General features: G+C 47.6%; 1 protein-coding gene across 15 annotated transcripts in view; it reads left to right on the forward strand.

Moving 5' to 3' along the window:
* Positions 1–24,751, forward strand: part of cadpsa (Ca2+-dependent activator protein for secretion a) — a 583,962-nt gene that overhangs the window by 465,057 nt on the left and 94,154 nt on the right. For 14 of the 15 annotated variants that reach the window (XM_086001514.1, XM_086001512.1, XM_086001513.1 and 11 more), the window contains one exon: positions 7,022–7,129. The exons of the other annotated variant lie outside the window; for it this stretch is intronic. In XM_086001514.1, coding sequence (XP_085857640.1) covers positions 7,022–7,129 — 108 coding nt within the window. The remainder of the gene's footprint in view (positions 1–7,021; positions 7,130–24,751) is intronic. 15 annotated transcript variants of the gene reach the window in all.

Raw genomic sequence — 24,751 nt, forward strand, 5'->3', positions numbered from 1 at the left:
TATCCATGGAAGAGCCTACAGTCGCCATCGCCTGCGACACGGTGGTGCTCATGTTGGAGATGGACTCCTCCATTCTCTGAACATTTGCAGACATCGCGGTTGCAAAACCTGTCACAGCCTCCTGCACTTCTTGCTGAACCTCCAGGATCACCCTCTTTCTGGATGCCTCCGAAGCTCAGCGTCTGCATGCAGCTGAGCAGAGCTGGGAATATCCTGTGCCCTCCAGCGAGGAGTCTCCACTGCTGTCCCTGTCTCCACCATCTGCTCTTGCTCACTTGTGACTTGTGACAGACCAGGTGACAACACTACTCTATCTCGCATGGGACGCACCGAGGTGTGCATCTCTCCGCTGGTGCTGGGTGTGCTCATGTATGGTGACGCTGCACCCTCAGAGGCTGGAGGCTCCTCTGAGGAGTCCTCTTCCTCCTGGACAGTGGTTGTGGCGGGGGGGAGCTCTTGATGGACCTGTGGGAGAGTAAAGAAATGAGTTAGACATGTCATATGAAGAATAACAGATACCATTATGCACATGATGACTATTCAGTGGCTGATGACATCAGTCCCCATATTAATGACTGCCATATGCCATGTAGCTGTATGATATGTAATTCTGTCACCAGGTTGCTGAGATGTCCCCCTCTCTCCATCTCCCACCTCCAGCTGCTCAGCCACTCCCTATACTTCTAACACAGCCTCCTCTGCTGTTGTGATGGTGGCAAACGATGGAGGCCCACCTCCAGTTCTCTCCCTCTCCCTCTTATTGTGGGCTCTCTTTTCCTGCAAGGAGGGAAAGAAGATAAGATTGAGTGAGAGTGATGGAATGAGTGTAAGGAATGGATGGGTTACATCTTTAGAGGGAGACTATAATGGCAATGCTAAATGGCCTCCTTATGTGTTGTTAGTTGGTATGATTGCATTAGGATGAGGGTGAGTGTGAGCAGTAGTTAATCAGATGTAGATAGAGAGAGAGGGATGGGTGGACGTGCAAGGTATGTGGGTGTGAGTAATGATGTGCAGGAGTAGGGTACAGAAGGCAGAGTGATGGTGATGTGATGAGAGGCACAGTAGGATGAAGTTGAGTGTGGCTTTGTACTCACCTTTCCTGATCTAATGAGGTAATTGAAACGTTTCTTGCACTGCACCCTGGTCCTCCTGACCACATCCCTACTGTTTACCTTCTCTGCAATTTGGAGCCAGGCTCCTTTTGTCTCCTGGGGAGGCCTCTTCCGCCCATTCGAAGGGAAGAGGACCTCCCTGCGTGCTCTGACTCCCTCCACAAGCATATGAAGGGAGTCATCGGAGAACCTGGGTGCAGCCCTCTGCCTCTGTGCAGTCATGTCTCCAAGTGTTTGGAGCAATCAAAGCCTCCAGTGCAGTGACTGCACGCTCCCAGATGAACCTTCAAATGCAATGTGGCCACGGCTCCTTTAAATACCCCAGCTGAAAACACGTCATCGATGACGTCATGAGACCTGCACCATTTAATAGGGCTGGGTAATGCGCAGGGAGGCTTAGCCCATTAGCGCAAAGTCGATTTCTGCAACGGCATGGAACCAAGAACGGGGTCACGACCCGCCACGTCAACCGCCCGCACCCGACCCGCCCAGGTCAAGAAAATTCTGGCCATAAACTCAGAACTCATATGTGATCAAGCCCTATTTACTTTAAACACTAACATTTACCAGGAAGTGCTGCAGAAATCCATTTTCCCTATCTCCAACTACTTCTTAACACCGTGACCACCCTTTGCAACAGCTACTTTACTTACTCTAATTTCTAATGTACTACTCCTAAGTGGCCTGACACTGAGCAGTAAATGGCAGGGATGGGTCCCTGGTGTCTGAGAGACTTAAGCAAGTCTCATTTCTGGGTAGCTGCTGTCTTGGAGGGACCAGCTGCTGGCAGCCTGGCACTTGGGCCTGGCTCCTTTATTTTTTTTATTCATTCCTGGGATGTGGGTGTCGCTGGCAAAGCCAAAATTTATTGCCCATCCCTAATTGCCCTTGAGAAGGTGGTGGTGAGCCGCCGCCTTGAACTGCTGCAGTCCATGTGGTGAAGGTACTCCCACAGTGCTGTTAGGGAGGGAGTTCCAGGATTTTGACCCAGCGACAATGAAGGATTGGCAATATATTTCCAAGTCAGCATGGTGTGTGACTTGGAGGGGAACTTGGAGCTGGTGGTGTTCCATGCACCTGCTGCCCTTGTCCTTCTAGGTGGGAGAGGTCGCGGGTTTAGGAGGTGCTGTCGAAGAAGCCTTGGTGAGTTGCTGCAGTGCATCTTGTAGATGGTACACACTGCAGACACGTTGCGCCGGTGGTGGAGGGCGTGAATGTTTAAGGTGGTGGATGGGGTGCCAATCAAGCGGGCTGCTTTGTCCTGGATGAGTTGAGTTTTTTGAGCGTTGTTGGAGTTGCACTCATCCAGGCAAGTGGAGAGTAATCCATCACTCTCCTGACTTGTGCCTTGTAGATGATGGAAAGGCATTGAGGAGTCAGGAGGTGAGACATGCACTGTAGAATACCCAGGCTCTGACCTGCTCTTGTAGCCGCAGTATTTATGTGGCTGGTTCAGTTAAGTTTCTGGTCAATGTTGACCCCCAGAATGTTGATGTGCGGGATTCGGCAATGGTAATGCCATTGAATGCCAAGGGACGGTGGTTAGACTATCTCTTATTGGAGATAATCATTGCCTGGCACTTGTGTGGCACTTGTATGGTCTTGCTGCATGCACTGCTTCATTGTCTGAGGAGTTGGGAATGGAATTGAACACTGTGCAATCATCAGCGAACATCCCCACTTCTGACCTTATGATGGAGGGAAGGACATTGATCAAGTAGCTGAAGATGGTTGGGCCTAGGACACTGCCTGAGGAACTCCTGCAGCAATGTCCTGGGGCTGAGATGATTGATCTCCAACAACCACAAACATCTTCCTTTGTGCTAAGTATGACCCCAACCAGTGGAGAGTGTTCCCCCTGATTCCCATTGACTTCAGTTTTATTAGGACTGCTTGATTCCACACTTGGTCAAATGCTGCCTTGATGTCAAGGACAATCATTCTCATCTTACCTCTGGAATTCAGCTCTTTTGTCCATGTTTGGACTAAGGCTGTAATGAGGTCTGGAGCCAAGTGGTCCTGGCAGACCCCAAACTGAGCATCGGTGAGCAGGTTATTGGTGAGTAAGTGCTGCTTAATAGCACTGTCGACGACATCCATCACTTTGCTGATGATTGAGAGTAGACTGATCGGGCAGTAATTAGACGGATTGGATTTGTCCTGCTTTTTATGGACAGGGCATACCTGGGTAGTTTTCCACATTGTCGGGTAGATGCCAGTGTTGTAGCTGTACTGGAACAGCTTGGCTAGAGACGCGGCTCGTTCTGGAGCACAGGTCTTCAGCACAACAGCTGGATGTTGTCGTGGCCCATAGCCTTTGCTGTATCCAGTTTGCTCAGCCATTTCTTGATATCACGTGGAGTGAATCGAATTGGCTGAAAACTGGCTTCTGTGATGGGGGCTTTAGGAGGAGGCCGAGTTGGATCATCCACTCTGCACTTCTGGCTGAAGATGGTTGCAAACACTTCAGCCTTGTCTTTTGCACTCACGTGCTGGGCTCTGCCATCATTGAGGATGGGGATATTCATGGAGCCTCCTCCTCCCGTTAGTTGTTTAATGGTCCACCACCATTTACGACTGGATGTGGCATGACTGCAGAGCTTTGATCTGATCCGCTGGTTGTGGGATCGCTTAGCTCTGTCCGTAGCAAGCTGCTTCCGCTGTTTAGCATGCATGTAGTCCTGTGTGGCACAAGTCCCCAGATGTTAGTGAGGAGACTTTGCAGGGTCGACTGGGCTGGGTGGGCAGTTGTCGTGTCCGAAGCCTGTGCCGAGGTCGATGCCGGGTGTTCTGTCCGGGATAATTCTTATTATGTGAAGGCATTGGAGGGAGCCTTAAGGACGCAGGCTCTCCAGAGAGATCGTAACACCTATGCCTGCTCCTTGCATCCCACTGGTGCTGAGCACAGGCTCAGAAGTGCAACTGACCGATCTCATCACAGACCTGGTAGTTCCAATAAGGTTTTGATAATCCTGTGAAAGTGTTCTGTTCAAAACATCTATTGAAGCATTGGTAGCTGGCACTTTGGAAGGCACCAATGTCCTTAACTGTTCTCCTGCACTCAGAATATTGCAGATGTTTCTTGGGCTGCCACCAGGGTGACTGCCCCCTGCTCTGCAGGATTTACTGTAGGCTGCCGGAATCCCGAGCCTCGGGGAGCAATCCTTGTGGGCCAGGAGGAGCAGGAGAGCTCCCCCGCCATCAGCCTGGCACTCACGGGGGATCGGACCCCCCCCCGCACCCCAGCCTGAAACCACCCGACCCCCCGGAATCACGACCCGGCTTCCGGATCGGGGATCGGACCCCCCCAGGGATCATGACTCCGATCAGACCACCCCCCCTCCAACATCCTGGGCCCAGCACTTAACTGCTGCTGCGGCCTCCTTCTCTGAGTTTCCCGCCCGACTGGAAGCCAGCCTGTCAATCAGGCTGACTTTCAAGCAGGGAACCCACCCCTGACGTTGCATGCACGCTGTGGAGTTAAACTCCACAGCGTGCTGGAAAATCCGAACTTCCGGGTTTACTGCTGTCTCCCGGGAGCCCCCGCACCGTGTAGGTGGGAGCTGGGAAAATCCAGCCGAATGTCTTTCAGTGTGGATAGTGGACTGCTCCCATTTATCAATCAGCCCAACAAAATGCGAGCAAAACCAGCTCCACTGCCTCCACATGAGATCGATGCTCCTGAAACATTGCTCTTTTAAAGACTGAGCCCCTGAGATCTGGGTCCCTAAGCTCCTCAGCTGAGGGCAGTTGTTTACCCTCCTTCCATGGAGGAACAACATTCATCCTCTCTTCCACTCCCAGGTCCTCATTCTCACGAGTGATCAGTGACTCAACTGGTAACAACTCTTCTGATTGTTTAACTAATTCCTTGCAAGTGGGTAGCTTTGTGCTGGCGCTTACGCAGGTGAAGTGGTAGGATGACCACGTGGCAGCAGCTGTTGATTCAGAAGCATCTGGGCAGTCATCAGAGTGCCCAGATGCTTCTCAATCTGGGCGGTCATAGTATTTCCTGTTGTGAATCACTAACATCTCTGGGGCACCCCACCACAGAACCACCCCGGCAGAGCCTCGCGCCAGCAGAAGGAGGAGGAACCGTGGCTGCTGACTTCTCGGGCCTGCAGCTGCTTGCCGAGCCTTCGAGATCAGGGCATGGTAGCTGCAGAGGACCCCAATTGCCTGCAAACATCTTGGGAGACTGAAAAGGAGAGCACTTGTCTTCCTGTCTTCTGCCTGCCCTCCAACACTTTCACTGACCCTTTGCTGGGCGCAGCTCTGGAGACAGGCCATGTTCCATGCCTTTACACTTGGACACTCCTTGAACATTGCAGCAGGAAAAGGAGGCAAAAGACAAAGAACACTTCCTCCCACCTCACTAAAGGGCTTGCACTTACTGCACATGCAGGCCCAGCAAGCCCCACCTCCCTGCCCTGAAAATCATGGGGTATCGTAAAGCAGAAACTGACGTAATTAGTTTCTGCCCCATTTTCCCTGGCTTTTGTGCCTAAATAAATGGAAAAGTACCTGGGAGGCAAAGGTCAAGAAAATTGGCGCCTAACATAAATGTGTTGTGTGTTTGTAAATGAATAGAAAGACATTTTCAAACACCTCTTCCTGAAGATACTATACTTTTAACAACGCTGAAAATGTTATTAGAAACATTCACCACCTCTGAATATCTTCAAGTCATTATTATCTTCACTTCAATCAGTATCTTTGGTACAAAAATCCCATCTCTTTTCCTAACTGCTAAGATACTTGGCCATCAGCTTTCACATTGATACAGTGACATCCCTTAGGGACAACCACCAGCACCAGCTCTTCTCTCCATGAACAAATTAACCTTTGTAAATTGTTCAGCAACATATGTACAATCCTAATAATTCAAAACACCTGGCTGTGAGCTTTTAGACAGTATCCCACTTTATGGTTTTGTTGCATCTTGTAAACTGCTTGAGATATTTGATAATTACTCACTGTCAGGCAAATAATTTATATTTCTGTCCAGTAAAAATGAAATATGAAGTCCTAGCAAAACATATTTAGCAAGAGGAGTTAAGTGTAGTAATGTGTTAAATTTAAAGTAATAAGTTATAAATTCTACTGGCTTCCTCATTTGGAGTTTACTTTCTTCCCTCCACTTTTCCGATTCTCTAACCCTTCAACTTTGTTGAAAGGATCAGTAGACAATCTGGTCCTAGGTCCATGCACGTTTTGCTTGGGATTTGATTTCTAGGAGCTGGGTGAGGGCGGTCTGGGTTACCCACTACCCTCTTTGTGTCTAGTCTTTAACTGGTTTCTCCCTGACTTTGTGGGTGATGTTGGGAGCCAGCCATTTGGGAAATCATAGGCACTTATCAATGTGGTATGTTGAAAAGCTATAATCCTGTACCATCATGTGGCCCGGCTGTTAATTTTGATTCCGGTATTATTGAAGTGAGTCAGATAATAGTAACATGTGGACTAGGATTATGTAGGCTGTAGGCAGGGGAGAATGTGTTATTTACAAAAATGCTCACTTTATTGTGAAAAATATAGAAACAACAGGAATAGATATGATGGGCATATATTTATATACAAAAAGAAAGAGATTGGCTAAAATTAGATTATCTGAAAATTTCTGTTTGTGTAATAATTTTAGAGAGCTTTCTATTTTTTGCTTGGAGATTAAATAGCTGAGTGCACCTTCTATGTGTCAGTTTAGGTAATTATAGCATTGAATAGGCTTTGTTTTTGCTACATGCCAATCACCATCAGGGACCTGATTCACATACCATTAAACTGTCTGCTGTTTGGCTGGTGCAGGAAAACTCTTTTAGTATTTATTGAAAAGAATGAGATATATATATAGCCTTAAAAATTGCAAACCATCTAATGTGATTTTGCATTTCTTTTTTTCTTACCAGAAACCTGGGATGGATTTGGCAGATGCCTACGTGACCTTTGTGCGCCAGAGTCAGGATATCCTGCGTGACAAGGTCAATGAGGAGATGTATATAGAAAGGTTATTTGATGTAAGTAAATGCCTTCTCCTCCTTGCTAGTCAGGGAGGAGACCATCCAAAATGTGACATTACGAAAGAAAGAGGGATAAGTCACATTTTGAGACAAATTCAGTGGCTGTTCAGATCTTTTCTGTCCCTCTGACTCAGGCTCCTCTCTGCCTCTCTCTGTTCTGACTCTGCACTGTAATTCTACTATATATGTTGTGTCAGCTCCTGGTCTGTCTGCATGTGACTTCTGTCACAGTGCTTTCTTATGAGGAGGTTTTGTTAGCTCAAGTCTATGAGCAACTTTTGTAAGAGATGGACAGTATTCTCCCCAATGCACACAGAATCTATATGATAAAGTAATATAAAAAATAGATGCTTGTTTTAATCTCTCTGTAACTATTAAGTACCCACAAGGAAATCTATTTTTGTGTTCTTGAGTATCATCAATGTATAGAATACCTATAGTAGTGAATCCATGGTATGGAAGCTAAATGTTCACGTGAACCCTTAATGTAGAGACATTCATGCAGTAAATGGCAAAAATAGATAAACTGTGGCTAAGGTTATTAGTGCTATGAAAGACTTAAGACAACTTTGACAGAATGATTAATGAATTTTAGTACATTAGTGTATTTAGTCAGAATACCTATAGAATGTTTAGAACTTATTTGTCCATCGTACCATTTGGTACAGCACTGCTTTCTGTCGTTTTGTGGTTTGCAATGTGCACATAGATTTCATTTTTTATAATCCATTGTTATTGCTACTCGCTTTTAGATCTTAAGTATTTAGTAAGATTTTTAGCAATTTTTTATAGTATTTAAAGGAATATATCTGGCAGTGCACTTTCCTTCAAAGTATTGTATTATATTTTTAAAGTTGTTTATTATAATGTTTAATTTTTTTAGTTTCTACTTTAAGTGGCATTCTTCTACAAACATTTGATTGAAGGCTTTGTATATTAGTGCAGTTTCATATTATGTTACCTTGCTCATATGCTTTTATTATGGCTATGTCAAATGTCCAGTTTCTGTTGACAATTCCTTCCTATCCTTTATTCCTTTCTAATTGCTTTCCATCTCTACCCTTTCTTTCATCATTTTCCAATAATTAAAATGAAACTTATCTCTCATATCCAGTGTTTTGTCACATTGTATCAAGTGGCACGATTTTCAGTCAAATAATCTTACTGTGTACATCTACTATCATGGCCCACATCTTACAAGAATGCTTCATACATGCATAAAGCACATTAGGAGCTCCTGAAAGCTCTATGCATGGATGCCTAACAGGGAGTTTAAAGGTTGTAAGAAATGGGGAAAAGATCACCCACCCGGTAGACATTGGAGACATGGTCAAACCAACTAAATGACTCACTTTCTATTGCCATTGTACCATGGAAATCAATAGTTTTGGTGTTGAGTAAATACTGACAGCCAAGCAGTTCAATGATGAGTCAGTTGTTATGTTGGTTGATTCTGTCTAATGTCTAGTTAGTATGTCATTTTCTTCAATTGTGTTGCAATAAACTTCCCGAATGCATTTTTTTAATTTTTACTTTATTCCTCCATTCCCCCACCCTATTACTTCCCTGCCATTGCCAGCTGCCAGCTGGCTGGACGGTCTCTAGTTGCATACTTATCCATCACCACCACCATCGGTACAGCAACATACCTGGCTGACAATAGATAAGCTTCTGCAGGGTGGGGCTAGTCCTTATCAGCTTACAATCCTCCCTACAGAGAGGTAATAATGTGTATGAGAACTAGTAAAACTCACCAAAGAAAGGAGTCATGTTCCAGTGGTAGTATCCCTGAGATTTAAACGCATGGTCTCCGGTTAAGAGTTCAATGATCTTCTGCAGAAGTTTCCTATTGCAATTTTTAGTTACTGCATTCCTATGCTGTTGTCCTGAACTACAGAATACTCTGGCCTCTAACGCAATTGCAGCCAGGGTATCTGCTATCTTATGATCTATGTTCATGTGCAGTGAAAACAATAAAACATACATGGGTTGGTCTACAAATTGCAAATGATGTTCAATAGTTGTGTAATTCTAAGTAAACAGCTATGTTACATTTTTAAGATAACAGCACTAGCATTTACATGTTCCTTGATCATCTATTTTGTTATAATTTATTTGCTAAAACCCAATCATTTAAAATATCCAAACAATTTCTTGCTTGATGCTGTGTTTTGGTGCATTGCATTTGTATGCAACCGCTTTAATGAAAAGAAACTTCCAATATCTGAAACTCAAGCTAAGCAATAGAAAGAGACCAATTTTGAGCAATTTGCAAAAGGTTTGAAGACACTTAGCTATGTTTCTAGCTGTATTCACTGATTAAGCACTTTTTTCAAATCATTTCTCTTTAAAGGTGGTAGCTGAGCAATTGTGGAATATAAACTTATGGTTGGCAAAAATTAACTAAAGGTACTCTCTGGGCAGCATCTTTCCAACTGTGAGCCAAACAAGTGGGAACTGCTTTAATATTTTCTTCCTGTACCGTAATTACAGTTAAATTCAATTTTTTAATAATTTGGGGATCTGTGCAAAAAACATTATAAAACTATGCAATGCTTCTGAAAGTATAAATGTGTTCACTAAGTACTGACTGATACATTGCAATGTGTTTGCTTTTTCTAGTTTATACAGTATATCAGAACACAATGACTGGCATGTCTAATTCCTACATATATTTTGTCAAATTACAATTTAACGAACATCAACTGGTTTCAGGTTACGAATTGAAATGGTCTTAAGTAGATCATGCTTATATTCCTGGTTGATTAAATAAAAATAGACTGGTCATATACTAAAGAAATATATTACGCATGAAAAACAATTAGTACACGCGAGACCAGATACATACCACTATTTTGAGCTAAGTTTTAAGAAATACAATTTATTTGGGATCAATGTCTTAAATTGACCTACTTTTCATAATATAAAAATATGAAATAAACAGCTCCCTTCATTTGTGAATGGACAGAACTGATTTTCGGTGGGCACAGTAAAAGCTAACATGGAGAAATAACTGAACTGGCTTGAATTACCCTGAATATAAAATAAACCAGTTAGGATTTGTAGGTATTATTGTGGCCGAATTCTGGAATCATTGTGTAATTACAGTAGACTGCAACCTTTTCCCTTATTTTTCTTTCTTTTCCCCTCCACTGCCACTTCCAGTGTTTACCTTTTGTTATTTACCCTCTTTGTTTTCCACTTTTTAAAAAAGGATGGATGTTAGTTCTGTCATGTACCTGAGAATATTTGAGGTAATCCTTTGAGAACTTGAATTTTAATTCGCTACTCATAAATTCTTTCAATCACTCCACTGTTTTATTTTTTTATCAAAGTACATGTTTAAAAGGGATCGCTAAGCAAGCAGTGTTATATTGTCGTATTTTGCTGTAGCGTGCTGTTCAGATATCTGTGCTTTCAGGAGATTATGCAGCTTCTAATATTACTTTCCATGTTCTTTATTTTAATCTCCTTTGGGAAGGAAATCAGGTGACCAAGTCAACTTTGGAATTCCGTTGTATCATATAATTTCTTTTCATCATTGTATTCAGGGTCACACCAATCACTCCAATACATTGTGCTTCACTTCAGAAATAGGACAGTTACTTCATTGGTTTAGAATCTATTATTACGGACGTGGTAACAGGGCACTTAGAAAAAAATACAGGAAACTTTGTGCTATCCGGCACCGACGGGACCGAGCTGTTGCCGTCCCATCAAAACTGCCGGACAAACCAGCGCTAATGTTGAAACATATGGAGATTTTGAGCTCCGTATCTGGCAACAAACCCTACAGCTTCTAAACAGTCGGCCGTACCTTGCAAGCGTCTCTGTAGCTTAGCAACAGCTTCAGCGAGACTTTGCAGAGCCTGACTGGTGAAAAAAAAGCAACGAAAAGAAAAAAAACCTAACGAAACGGCTCCTGATTTTTGCCGGTGGCTCGAGCATTCCGGACAGTTAACCTCCGGATAAACCAACGTTTCCTGTAATAGGATTAGGCAGAGTCAACACGGATTTATGAAAGGGAAATTGTGTTTGACGAATCTGTTAAGAGTTTTTTGAGGCTGTAACTAGCAGAATAGATAAGGGGGAACCAGTGGATGTGGTGTATTTGGATTTTCAGAAGGCATTCGATAAGGTGCCACACAAGAGGTTATTAAACAAAATTAGGGCTCATGGGATTGGGGGTAATATACTAGCCTGGATTGAGGATTGGTTAACGGACAGAAAACAGAGAGTAGGAATAAACAGGTCATTTTCGGGTTGGCAGGCTGTAACTAGTGGGATACCGCAAGGATCAGTGCTTGGGCCTCAGCTATTCACAATCTATATCAATGATTTGGATGAGGGGACCAAATATAATGGCCCCGATTTTCGGCTTGTGTGGGGAATGGTCGGGTTTCCCCGAATGTGGGGTTTCTGACACACATAAAAAAGTGTCAGCCAGCTCCATGCAGTTTTCCCTCAAGTGGCCAATTAATTCCCAGCATGTGGGAAGCCTTGCTAATTGTCCAATTCGAGTCAGAAATCCCCACAGTATGATGTCATCATTTGTGGTGCTTTAAAGCTCCATAGCAAGCACTGCATCCTCTGAAGGCTTCCAAACGAACCATACAGGATGGCAGAGGAGCCTGCAGCAGCTGCGGCCAGTGCCAGACCCCAAGCTGCCTCCAAATTCGACGAGGCTTCACTGCAGGCATTATTGGATGGGGTTAGGGCCCACAGGGAGGTCCTCTTCCCTAGGTCAGGGAGGAAGAGGCCTCCCACTGAGACCAATGCTGCATGGATGCAGGTGTCAGCAGATGCCAACTCGCTGGGAGTCACCAGAAGAACCTTGGCATTACATCTCTAACTCCTTCCTTTACTCCCCCACAGTACCATCCAGAGCCCCCGTCCTCACTGTGGAGGAGGAAGAGGCTGTGCAGCCAGACTCCTCAGAGGAAGCTCCAACCTTTGAGGGCGCAGCGTCAGCAGAAGTAAGCGCACCCAGCACCAGCGCAGACACTCACACCTCGGGGGGACCTTCGGGACATAGAGTAGTGTTGTCACCTGGTGTTTCACAGCTCACAAGTGAGCCTCAGCAGATTCTGGAGACAGGGACAGCAGTGGAGTGTCCTCGTCGGAGGGCACAGGACTCTGCCAGCTCAGCTCAGCTGCGCGGCATGTCGACCCTCTGCCTCTGGGTCCATCCGCAAGAAAAGAGGTGATGGATCTCCATGCACAGATGCAGGAGTCTCTGGCAGGTTTTGTCTCCAGGGTTGCTGCGAGTGTGGAGCGAATGGAGGAGTCCATAGCGACCATGAGCAGAGCCTTTGTGGAGTCATTGGCGCATGAACGCATCACCATGGAAAGGTTGGCAACCTCCATGCAGGAGCTAACTCGCCAGGGTACGGAAAACATGGTGAGCGCTCATAAGAAAATGACATCTCTTGAGGAGTGTTGGCCATCTGTTGAACAGAGAAACCAGATCTTCATGGAAGTCCTTCTCAGTAGGACTGCCAGTGCAGAAACGGGTCCCACTGGCCCCCTAAAGTGCAGCAAGGTGCTCTCAAGCCACTTCCAAGCGCTGGCCCCTTCTGGCCTGTGCAGCTTCAGGTGAGTGAGCAGCAGCCTGGTGCTCCTGTTGCTGATCCTGCTGTTGGAGATCCTCTAATGCCAGGAAGGGAAGGTACCAAAGGCCTCCCATGCTTCTGGCAGATGCCTCCGTTGAGGGGGCGCTGAGTTCGGGTGGTGAGAGGGCTTCCCAGGAGCTCACACTGGAGAAGTGTGTGAGGCTCCAACTTTCTGCAGCTGCTCCTAAGGCTTCAAAAAGGTCCCCCAAGCCTTGATCAACAAGGTCCTGCAGCCTGCAAATGCTGCCTATTTAAATCTCTTCAGCCCTCAGCGACCTGCTGCTGCAAGCAAGCAAGCCAGCTGTTTTCACGCCAGCTCTCATCGGCGGGGTTCCCCGCAGGCGTGTTTCATGTGGGGAAAGCCCCAAAGTCACAACGGCCCCGGAAAATCTTCCTTAACAAGGTAATCATTGGTGATTAGTGCTCCAATGAGCAGTCCCGCCAGCGGCGGCCGGGACTGAAGCGGGGCGCGTGGAAACGGCGGTCCAAAAGTCGGACGGGGTGGGGAATCAGGCGGGGCGACCCGCTTTTTCGCCGATTTTTGGCCCCCGGCCGCATGAAAAGCCGCCTGACGGCGGCCAGAAAATCGGGGCCAATATATCCAAGTTTGCTGATGATACAAAGCTAGGTGGGAATGTAAGTTGTGAGGAGGATGCAAAGAGGCTTCAAGGGGATATAGACAAGCTAAATGAGTGGGCAAGAACATGGCAAATGGAATATAATGTGGAGAAATGTGAAGTTATCCACTTTGGCAGGAAAAATAGAAAAGCAGAGTATTTTTTAAATGGTGAGAGATTGGGAAATGTTGGTGTTCAGAGGGACCTGGGTGTCCTTGTACACGAATCACTGAAAGTTAACATACAGGTACAGCAAGCAATTGGGAAAGCAAATGGTATGTTGGCCTTTATTACAAGGGGATTTGAGTATAAGAGTAAAGACATCTTACTACAATTATATAGGACCCTGGTGAGACCACACCTGGAGTATTGGGTACAGTTTTGGTCTCCTTACCTAAGGAAGGATATACTTGCCATAGAGGGAGTGCAACAAAGGTTCACCAAACTGATTCCTGGGATAGGGCATTGTCCTATGAGGAGAGATTGAGTAGACTAGGCCTATATTCTCCAGAGTTTAGAAGAATGAGAGGTGATCTCATTGAAACATACAAAATTCTTACAGGGTTTGACAGGGTAGATGCATGGAGGATGTTTCCCCTGGCTGGGGAGTCTAGACCCAAGGGTCACAGTCTCAGAATAAGGGGTCAGCCATTTAGTACTGAGATGAGGAGAAATTTCTTCACTCAGAGGGTGGTGAATCTTTAGAATTCTCTATCCCAGAGGGCTGTGGAGGCTCAGTCGTTGAGTATATTCAAGACAGAGATCGATAGATTTTTGGCTATTAAGGGAATCAAGGGATATGGGGATAGTGCAGGAAAGTGGAGTTGAGGTTGAAGATCAGCCATGATCTTATTGAATGGCAGAGCAGGCTCCAGGGGCCAAATGGCCTACTGCTGCTCCTATTTCTTATGTTCTTAAAACAGCAGGTAATAGTGTCTGGTAGAATAACTCCAAATATATCTTTTTCTTTTCCTTTTTAAAGTAGTATTTGTCTGGAAAGAAGTGTAAATATTAATAGATGAAGGGTGAATATTAATCTGATGAAGGGTCCCAGACCTGAAACGTTACGTTAATTCTCTTTCTCTCTCCACGGATGCTGCCTGGCCTGCTGAGTATTTCCAGCATTTTCTGTTGTTATTTTAAATCTTAATAGAGTTTGATGCAGTCTTTCAAACAATTTTGCAGGAATTAGCTACTCCCTTATTCTCCAGTTTCCACACTGTTCAGCATAACTCAGTATAAAACTGGAGATATGAGTCCCAGTCAGAGTTTTGGGGAAAAAATACCCACATATATTTATTAATAAATGTCTGTATCCATGTGTTATAAGTTTAACACTGATTGGTGCTGCAGAGCAAGATATTTTGAAGGACTTTCAGGCATGCATATATAGGGGAGCAATGTTAACCTACCCCGCTGGGCAGGAAACGGGCGGGTTTGGGTTAGCCGCCTGTTTTACACCCCGCCCGGTCTTACTCTCCATTGACTTCAGCATTTGAATATTTACAGAGCAGAAAAAGTCCTGATGGTCTGCTGATTAGTGAGTATCTTGTAATTAAAACTGACTGCTCTGAAGAAGCTCTCGTAAAATCTCTTCACGTCAGTGATTGTGAGCATGATGCTCTGCTTTACATCAGGAGCTAATAAGGTGCCACTGATACCAAAATCAGTTGGTTAAAAATGACAGAATACTGATAATTCCAGGATTAGTTAATACCTTAGAGTGGTGCAAGCTTTACTACAAATCACTATAGCCATAGCGCCTCTAATGCTTACTATTCAGCAAGCAGTGAACAAATTAAAATATTTGTATCAGTCTTTTTTAAACTGTTATCAGAATTTGCCCATTCCCTCTTATAGCTAAACTCTTCATATTTTACAAATCATTACGTACGTGACAGTGTCTTTAAGCTTCCTATAGATTGCACTTTGAAAGAGCATTATTCGTGGAACCACTTAGAATGCAGTGGTTGGAAACTATGACCTGTTGTTATTGTGTTTGATAACAGTGTTGTGTAGTATTTCAGTATAATGGTGCAGTTTATTGGATGAAAATAACATAAGTGGAAAGAGACTTGCAGTGAGTGGCATAATTACAACTGTAAAGACTGTAAGTACTACAATTTTGTTAAACATATTATTACATAATGGCACCAGACTGTGTTTAGACGTTTGAGTTGTTATAACTTTCCACTTGTTGGTATGCGCTCCAATAAATGTTATTTAATGATTCATATTATTATTTCAAATGAACAGTAAATTTTCTGTTTAAATTACATGAAAAGTGGTATATGATGTAGATTTTTTTTTGCTTCATAAAACCTTTTTAGTACCCTATTTCACGATAGGTGTCAAACTCTTCAAAATGTAGTGGTCTGAAATCTTAGTTCAGTTAAGCATTTAATTCAGTTGTTTGGTATGGGGGAAGATTATAATAACCACAGCTATTTTTCACTGATGCAGCATAACTTGGCACACAAAACGAAGCCGGTAACAGCTCAAAAATATAATTTTCCTTATCTATAGGTAATATACATGTCCCTCTCAAAAACATCTGTTGTGTAGAAGTGAGGTACCTGTATTTTTCTGTTATTACATAACTCATTATGCAAAGATAACTTATAAGACTGAAAACAAGTTGCTGCAATTTACCTTGAGGTGATTTGCGATGCACTTTAGGATGTGTCATCTGTAGACTGGAACCATAAAAGCTTCTTGTATTTATGCATATGTGCTGCACCAATGACTGCCAAAGATTCATCATGTCAGTAATCTATTAGTTGTACTGTTCTACCCACCAGAACAATTGGTCGAACTTTGGGTGTGAAATTTGTCTTGGCCAGTAGCGGAAGATGGACGATAGTGCATCAGCAGCCCATTTTACACCCAACCTGATTTTCCTCTCCAGTTCCATCGGGGTCCTAATAACATCACAGGACCCCAATTTGCATGCATTAATGAGGCTCCTGCCTGAGTCAAGCAGGCGCCTCGGCCACCTACTGAAAGGCCTAGTTAAGGCGGCGATGGGCGGGAATCGAGTGGGAATTGGGCGCTAAGTTTTTGGAGGTGATTTTAACTGTGCAGCCGCCCTATTCCTGCCAGCTGTGGTGCATTAAAAGAAATGGCCCCCAGTGTGTTGGATGCTACGGTAGAAAATGGGTAGTCATTTTCCAGTGTTTACTTTCCTTTCTCTATTTGCTTCTGCTTCATGCTGTTCGGATACAGCTGGAAACTACAGAGCAGTACTTTCAGAAAAATATAGCTTGATAAAAGGCAGTTAGCAAGTATTCAGGAAAGAGAAGTGTTTAACTTGCTAGTATTTTTTGAAGATAATTGCTAATGTGATGGGTATGAAAAATGCAATTGGCATTATATAACGCTTGGATATTCAGAGAGCTTTTGACACAGTTCCATATTGGTGATTAACGCTAAGGTAAGGATTTATTGAATAAAGGCCAAAGTATGATTCTTTATAAGTAAATCACTTGGAAACAGGAAACACAGAACAGCCATAAGTCAGAATGTTTAAAACTGAAAATAGTTTAAATGCAATGTAGCCCACAGGTTTATCTTTGGACTCTTGCTATTTTTAAACTATATCTATAATATATTAGCAGTTTTATATGTAGTGCACACTTCCTGTGATTGTGGGAAGGTCAGGAAGGTATTAGGTTTGAGCAGCTGAAGTTTAAACCTAAAGTATACTTAGATTAAAGTTACCTCTCAGCCCTCCTAGCTCTCAAGATTTGCATTTCCAAGTTAAGTTGGCATTGTGGCACCATGCTCCACAGCACCATCCACCTAAGGTTTACTGAAATCGGCCTATTCCGTTTCCCAGTCACCACTAGAATCTTCTTTGACTTTAAACAGAGCAAAAAATCTATTGTATCTAAAGTATCTTCTCTCCTTTATCTTCTTTAATTTGTGATTTTCTTACATTTTTATATTGTTTGTAATTCAACTGATCTAATTTGTAAACTTAATTGCACTCTCCATTTTGGATTTCTCTCTGTAGCTGGCTCTCCTCCATGGCTGCCTCTGTTGGCTTCCTATCTGTTGGCTTCGGTCCCAGGCCCTCTGCGCTCATCTGTGGCTGCCTGTCTCTTTAGTCTTCGGGCTCCCTTTCCCACCAGCTTCTCGTTCTGCTTGTTCCCCTCTCCTTCATGGCTCCTTCTGCCTCAGCTTCACTTCTCCTTCTCCTCTGTCCAGTTGGCCCTGCTCTTTTTTTCCTGTTCCTCCAATGCTCCCTTTTTCAGCAGCTCACTCTGTCCATTTGGCCTTGTCTCTTACTCCACTCCTCAGTAATTCTGTCCACTTAGGCTGTGATCCTCCATGGCTCCCTCTGTCTGTCCCATTTTACCTTGCACTGTCTATACTTATCTGTGGCTGCCTTTTCTCTTCAGTCCCCCACCTCTATAGCTACTCTTCTTCAAAAGCAAAATACTGCGGATGCTGGAAATCTGAAATAAAAAGATCATCTTTCGTCAGAACCTGAAACGTTAACTCTGTTTCTCGCTCCACAGATGCTGCCTGACCTGCTGAGTACTTCCAGCATTTTCTCTCTTTATTTCTTCATTCCTCTCTGATCTTAGTCTGTTCCTCTGGCTTTGTCTTCAGCTTCACTTTCTGTGCACTCTTCTGACTGTCGCTCTCTACTTAGTCTGCCTCTTTCCACTCCTCCATGGGCTACACCTCCCAATGACTCCCTCTGTCTGATTTCCTGCCTTTTTTCTCCTCTGCTCAATGGCTCCTTCTTTCCACTTGACCCCTGCTGTCTCTCCGTGTCCTTTCTTCCATCTAATTCTACTCTCCATCTATATTTATATTCAAACCATAAAACTTACCTCTGTCCCATCCTTCTATTTCCACCAACTCGCCCATACCCACTACCCATTCCAAAATATGCACATTCCCCCAACTAGCCTCTCACCTCCAAATGTCCATTACCCCACAAAACCCATTACTTGGCGTACAAACGTCTTGCTCTCTCCCCAGATACCTGCTCCCCCAGTATTCACTAATCTGTCTCAAGTACTCATTGGGCTCAATTTTAACTCAGCCGTCAGGCGGGCTTTGAGGCGTGTGGGTGGTTAATATCGCAAAACCTGGGGGTCCTGACCGCCCCCCCCCCCCCCGCCCCCGCCTGGTTCCCGACACCTAGCCATTTTAACCCAGGCGTGTCTGATGGTCCCGAATCAGTCCCGCTTACAACAGGCTGGACTGGTCTTTAGGGCCCTTAAACAACACTAATTGGCCTTTAAAATCCCATTTTAACCGGCCCTTGCCTGTTTAACCCTTTTCCCACATAAAACACGCCTGGTGGGGATCACGCCTGTGAAACCTGGCGGGAGCACTATTGGCTTGCTGACTATCAGCTGCAGGTCAACCATTAAAGAGGAGATTTGATCAGTCATCATTTGCATAAGAACATAAGAAATAGGAACAGGAGTAGGCCAATCGGCCCCTCGAGCCTGCTCTGCCATTCAATAAGATCATGGCTGATCTGATCCTAACCTCAAATCTACTTCCACTCTCCATCCCACCCGAACCCATGTGATCTCCCAGGAGAGGCGAAAAACCAGATTAAAAAAAACCAATGGCCAATTTGGGAGAAAAAATCTGGGAAATTCCTCTCCAATCCATCTAGGCGATCGATACTCGTCCAGGAGATCACTCTGTCCATGTATTTCCTGCAGTACTTACCTTCTGTAAAAGGTGATCTTGTGGTGTTGCCACATTGGGGAAACACTGTGTGTATGTAGATAAACCTGTATAATCCCCTTTTAACTGCTGTATTCCCCTCCCCCCGCAAGACAGTTGCAAGCTGAGAGGAATAAGGCATGTTCAGACTTGCCTGCTGCTGAGAAAAGGAAAACCAATCAGGTTCCAGCAGGTGACCAATCCGTGAGTCATCACAGGCTCGCGGGCTTTACGAATTCAGTACTGTATTGTGAGAGTTGGGAGTAAAGACCTATTTCTTGTAGCTCGCTGTGTTGCCTATTTCTTTACGCGGGAGACTGTAGTCTCCCACATTGGTGACCCCGAATGTCGGCGGCCGAAGCCCCCGACTCACGTAGCCCTACAGAGGCCAGCAACGACCCGACGGCAACCAGCAGCAGCCCGATGTCGGCCGGCGCCGCGTCCTTGAAGCTCCCCACCTTCTGGGAACACCAAGCACCAGCTTGGTTCGCGCACACGGAGGCCCAATTCACCCTTCGCAGGGTTCAAGATGATGAAGAAAGGTACCTCCACGTAGTCTCAGCACTAGCAAGCTCCACCGCCGCCGAAGTTCTCGACCTGCTGGGGAACCCACCACAGACCGGCAAGTACTCAACCATTAAGGGCCGCTTGCTGCAGGCTTACGGCCTGTCCGGGGAGGAGAGGGTCCGTAGGCTTCTTTCACTACCAGGCCTCGGCGACTCTACCCCGACCCAGCTGATGAGCCGGATGCTTGCGCTCCTGGGCTCTGAACCGCAGTGCTTCTTGTTTCGGGCCCTTTTCCTCAGCCTGCTTCCTCAGCAGGTACAGACTGCCCTCGCGGGGTCCCCGATCACGGACTGCGTACAACTGGCAGCCGCCGCGGACAAAGTCTTCGCCGTCGCCCAACTCGGCTGTGCAGCCGCGAGGCCCCCCGACACCACCGAGCGCGCGCCGCCACGCCAGGACGCAGAACTATGCTACTACCACGCGCGTTTCGGCCACAAGGCCCAACGCTGCAGAGCACCCTGCTCTTTCGAGCAAACCAAGATGGCCGCCCGGCCCAAGGCGCCAGCCCCGCGCCGCCGTCTAGGCCCGCTCGACCGCACCCCCGCCGCCACGATGGCCATCGGCACCACAGGTAAGCTGCTGTACATAACCGACTCCCTTTCAGGGCGCAGATTCCTTTGCGACACCGGAGCCCATGCAGCATAATTCCTGCCTCCCAGCTCAACATCCAGGTAGGCTGCAGCACCCCACCCCTCATGGCGGCAAATAGCGCAGCCATCGCTACTTTTGGAAAGCGACGGGCCGAGGTTTGTTTCAACGGCCAGCGATTTACGTGAGATTTCGTGACAGCCTCGGTGGCACATCCCTTGCTGGGCGCCGATTTTCTGGTCGACGTCCGCGACAGGCGCCTGATCGACGCAGCAACTTTCGCTTCACTGGCCTGCCAGCAGAGCAACAGCCCGGCCCTCGTTGGGTCCTGCTCTGCCCCGGCGGATGACGACTACGCCCGCCTACTCGCAGATTTCCTGAGGCTCACACAACCGACCTTCTCAGCCGCGGCAGCCAAGCATGGTGTCGAGCACCACATCGCCACTACGGGACCACCAGTGTTCGCCCGAGCCAGACGCCTGGACCCAGCCAAGATGGCGGTGGCCAAGGAAGAATTCGCCACGATGGAGAAACTGGGCATCATCCGCCGCTCGAACAGCCCCTGGTCGTCCCCCCTCCACATTGTGCCCAAGCCGGGCGGTGGCTGGCGCCCCTGCGGCGACTACAGACGGCTCAACGAAGCCACCACGCCCGATAGATACCCCATTCCGCACATCCAAGACTTTTCGGCACACCTAGCAGGAAAGTCCGTCTTTTCCAAGGTCGACCTGATTCGCGGCTACCATCAGGTCCCCGTCCACCACGCAGACGTCCAGAAGACGGCAGTCATCACCCCCTTCGGACTGTTTGAGTTCCTGCGCATGCCCTTCGGGCTCAAGAACGCCACACAGGCCTTCCAACGGCTCATGGATTCCGTCCTACGGGACCTGAGCTTCCTGTTCGTCTATCTGGACGATATCCTCGTGGCCAGCACCAGCAAGGCCGAGCACATCGCGCATTTGCGCTCTCTTTTCCAGCGCCTCAGCCAACACGGGCTAATCGTCAACCCGGCCAAATGCCAGTTCGGAGCAGCCCAAATTGACTTTCTCGGCCACAGAATCTCGCCAAGGGGAGCCATTCCCCTACCTTCCAAGGTGCAGGCGGTGGCGGACTTTCCCCAGCCCACCTCGGTCAAGGCGCTGCAGGAATTTTTGGGGATGGTCAATTTCTATCACCGTTTCATGCCCAAGGCCGCCTCACTCATGCGCCCCCTCTACAAAGCCACCAGGGGCAAAACGGGCAAAGAGCAACTCACCTGGTCCAGCGAGATGGCGACAGCCTTCCACCAGACCAAAAGCGCCTTGGCCAACGCCACACTACTGGCCCACCCCGTCCCGGGCGCCAAGACCGCCCTCACCATGGACGCTTCGGATTACGCCGTCGGCGCTGTCCAGCAACAGTGGGTCGAAGGCGCGTGGCAGCCACTGGCATTTTTCAGCCGACAGCTGCGCAAGAACGAGCAGGCCTACAGCACGTTCGACAGAGAGCTCCTGGCCCTGTTCCTGGCAATCCGGCACTTCCGTTTCCTCCTGGAAGGCCGGCCGTTCACCGCATTCGTGGACCACAAGCCGCTCACTTTCGCCATGGCCAAAGTAACCGAACCCTGGTCCGCGCGCCAACAGCGCCAACTCAACTTCATCTCGAGTTCACCACGGACATCCGCCACGTCACCGGCAAGGACAATTTGGTGGCCGACTGCCTCTCAAGACCCTCGCTCCACGCAGTGCACCTGGGCGTCGACTATGCCAGCATGGCGAGAGACCAGGCCGCCGACGCGGAGATCCAGGCCCTCAGGACGTCAACCACCAGCCTCACTCTGGCCGACATCCACTTCCACGCAGCCGGCACAACCCTCCTGTGCGACGTCTCAGTCCCCTCGCCTAGGCCGGTCGTCCCATCCGCCTGGCGCAAGCGAGTTTTCGACATCATCCATGGCCTCTCACATCCAGGGATGCGTGCGTCTCAGAAACTCATGTCCGACAAGTTCGTCTGGCCTGGACACAACAAGGATGTGAGAGACTGGACCAACACATGCATGGCGTGTCAGCGCGCCAAGGTCCAGCAGCACACCAAGGCGCGATTGGAGTGTTTCCCGGTGCCCGAGAGGCGTTTCGACCACGTCCACGTTGATCTGGTAAGCCCCTTGCCACCGTCGCACGGTTTCACACACCTGCTCACGATCGTCGACCGCACCACCAGATGGCCCGAGGCGGTTCCCCTCGCCTCCACCACCACGACCGACGTCGCGCGAGCATTCGTCTCGACATGGGTGGCCCGGTTCGGCGTGCCGACCGACATATCCTCGGACAGAGGCCCCCAGTTCACCTCCCACTTGTGGAATGCCATCACCGCCGGCCTCGGCACCAAGTTGCACAGGACAACAGCCTACCACCCGCAGGCCAACGGGCTCTGCGAGCGCTTTCATCGTTCCTTGAAAGCCTCCCTCCGCGCCAGCCTGGCCGACACCAGCTGGATCGACAAACTACCTTGGGTCCTCCTGGGATTGCGCACCGTGCCCAAAGAGGACCTCCCCACCTCCGCGGCCGAGATGGTCTACGGGCAACCGCTCAGAGTACCAGGCGACTTCCTCCCCCTGACAACGGAGCCGTGGTCGGCCGCCAGACAGCTTTCCCTGCACCAGGACGCGGCCCAGCAATTCCGTCCAGTGCCCACTTCGCAACATGGCCCGCAGCCGTCCTACGTGCCTCGGGACTTACGACATGCGGAGTTCATCTTCGTGCGCCGGGACGCGCACAGAGGCCCGCTGCAGGCACCATACACCGGCCCCTTCTCAGTATTGGAGACGGGGGACAAAGCTTTTCTTATCGACGTCGGTGGGAAGCCGCACCTTATTTCAGTAGACCGCCTCAAACCGGCGCACCTGGACCTCAGCTTCCCGGTTCGTCCGGCTCTTCCCCCACGGCGGGGCAGACCTCCCGCGTTGGCGGCGGCCCCACAAGAGGACCAAGACACGCCAGAACCTTACTTCCCGGCCGCCGCCCCACCTTCGCTGGCAGCCCGTCCAGCCAGCCCACCAGCAGACCAGCCGCCAGACCAGCCGACGAACCAACCGGCCGACCTCCCAGACAGCCCTCCTCACACGCCAGATGGCTACTACAGCCGCTACGGCCATTTGGTCAAACCTCCGCAGAGACTGACTTTTACAGTTAATGAGGATTCTGGGGGTCGTATGTGGCGTTGCCACATTGGGGAAACACTGTGTGTATGTAGATAAACCTGTATAATCCCCTTTTAACTGCTGTATTCCCCTCCCCCCGCAAGACAGTTGCAAGCTGAGAGGAATAAGGCATGTTCAGACTTGCCTGCTGCTGAGAGAAGGAAAACCAATCAGGTTCCAGCAGGTGACCAATCCGTGAGTCATCACAGGCTCGCGGGCTTTACGAATTCAGTACTGTATTGTGAGAGTTGGAGTAAAGACCTATTTCTTGTAGCTCGCTGTGTTGCCTATTTCTTTACGCGGGAGACTGTAGTCTCCCACAATCTCCACCCCAGCCAGGAACAGGCCCAATTTACTCTTGAAGGACTCCTAGCTGGCAGCCTGTTCCCGAGGTCTCCACTAATCCCTGTGAATGGAACCATTTCCTGAAATCTAACACAGAATTAGAACACAAGAAGTAGGAGCAGGACCAGGCTACACGGCCCCTGGGCCCGCTCCGCCACCCACAGGGCCATCACCGATCCGAACTTAGATTCATGTCCAATTTCCTGCCCGCTCCCTGTAACCCCTAATTCCCTTTACTTCTAGGAAACTGTCTATTTCTGTTTTAAATTTATTTAATGATGTAGCTTCCACAGCTTTCTGGGGCAGCAAATTCCACAGACCTACTACCCTCTGAGTGAAGAAGTTTCTCCTCATCTCAGTTTTGAAAGAGCAGCCCCTTATTCTAAGATTATGCCCCCTAGTTCTAGTTTCACCCATCAATGGGAACATCCTCACCGCATCCACCCGATCAAGCCCCTTCACAATCTTATATGTTTCAATAAGATCGCCTCTCATTCTTCTGAACTCCAATGAGTAGAGTCCCAATCTACTCAACCTCTCCTCATATGTCCATCCCCTCATCCCCAGGATTAACCGACTGAACCTTCTTTGTACTGCCTCGAGAGCAAGTATGTCTTTTCTTAAGTATGGACACCAAAACTGTATGCAGTATTCCAGGTGCGGTCTCACCTTGTATAGCTGCAGCAATACCTCCCTGTTTTTATATTCTATCCCCTTAGCAATAAAAGCCAACATTCCATTGGCCTTCTTGATCACCTGCTGCACCTGCGTACTAACTTCTTGAGTTTCGTGCACCAGGACCCCCAGATTCCTTCGTACTGCAGTACTTTCCAGTTTCTTGCCATTAAGATAATAACTTGTTCGATGATTTTTCCTGCCAAAGTGCATAACCTCACACTTTCCAGTATTGTATTCCATCTACCAAATCTCTGCCCACTTACTTAGCCTGTCTATGTCCCTTTGCAGGTTTTTTATGTCCTCCTCACTCACTACTTTCCCTCCCATCTTAGTA

This window comes from Somniosus microcephalus, chromosome 11 (genome assembly GCF_052327205.1).
Source record: "Somniosus microcephalus isolate GS21.2 chromosome 11, FLI_Smic_1.0, whole genome shotgun sequence".
Lineage (NCBI taxonomy): Eukaryota > Metazoa > Chordata > Chondrichthyes > Squaliformes > Somniosidae > Somniosus > Somniosus microcephalus.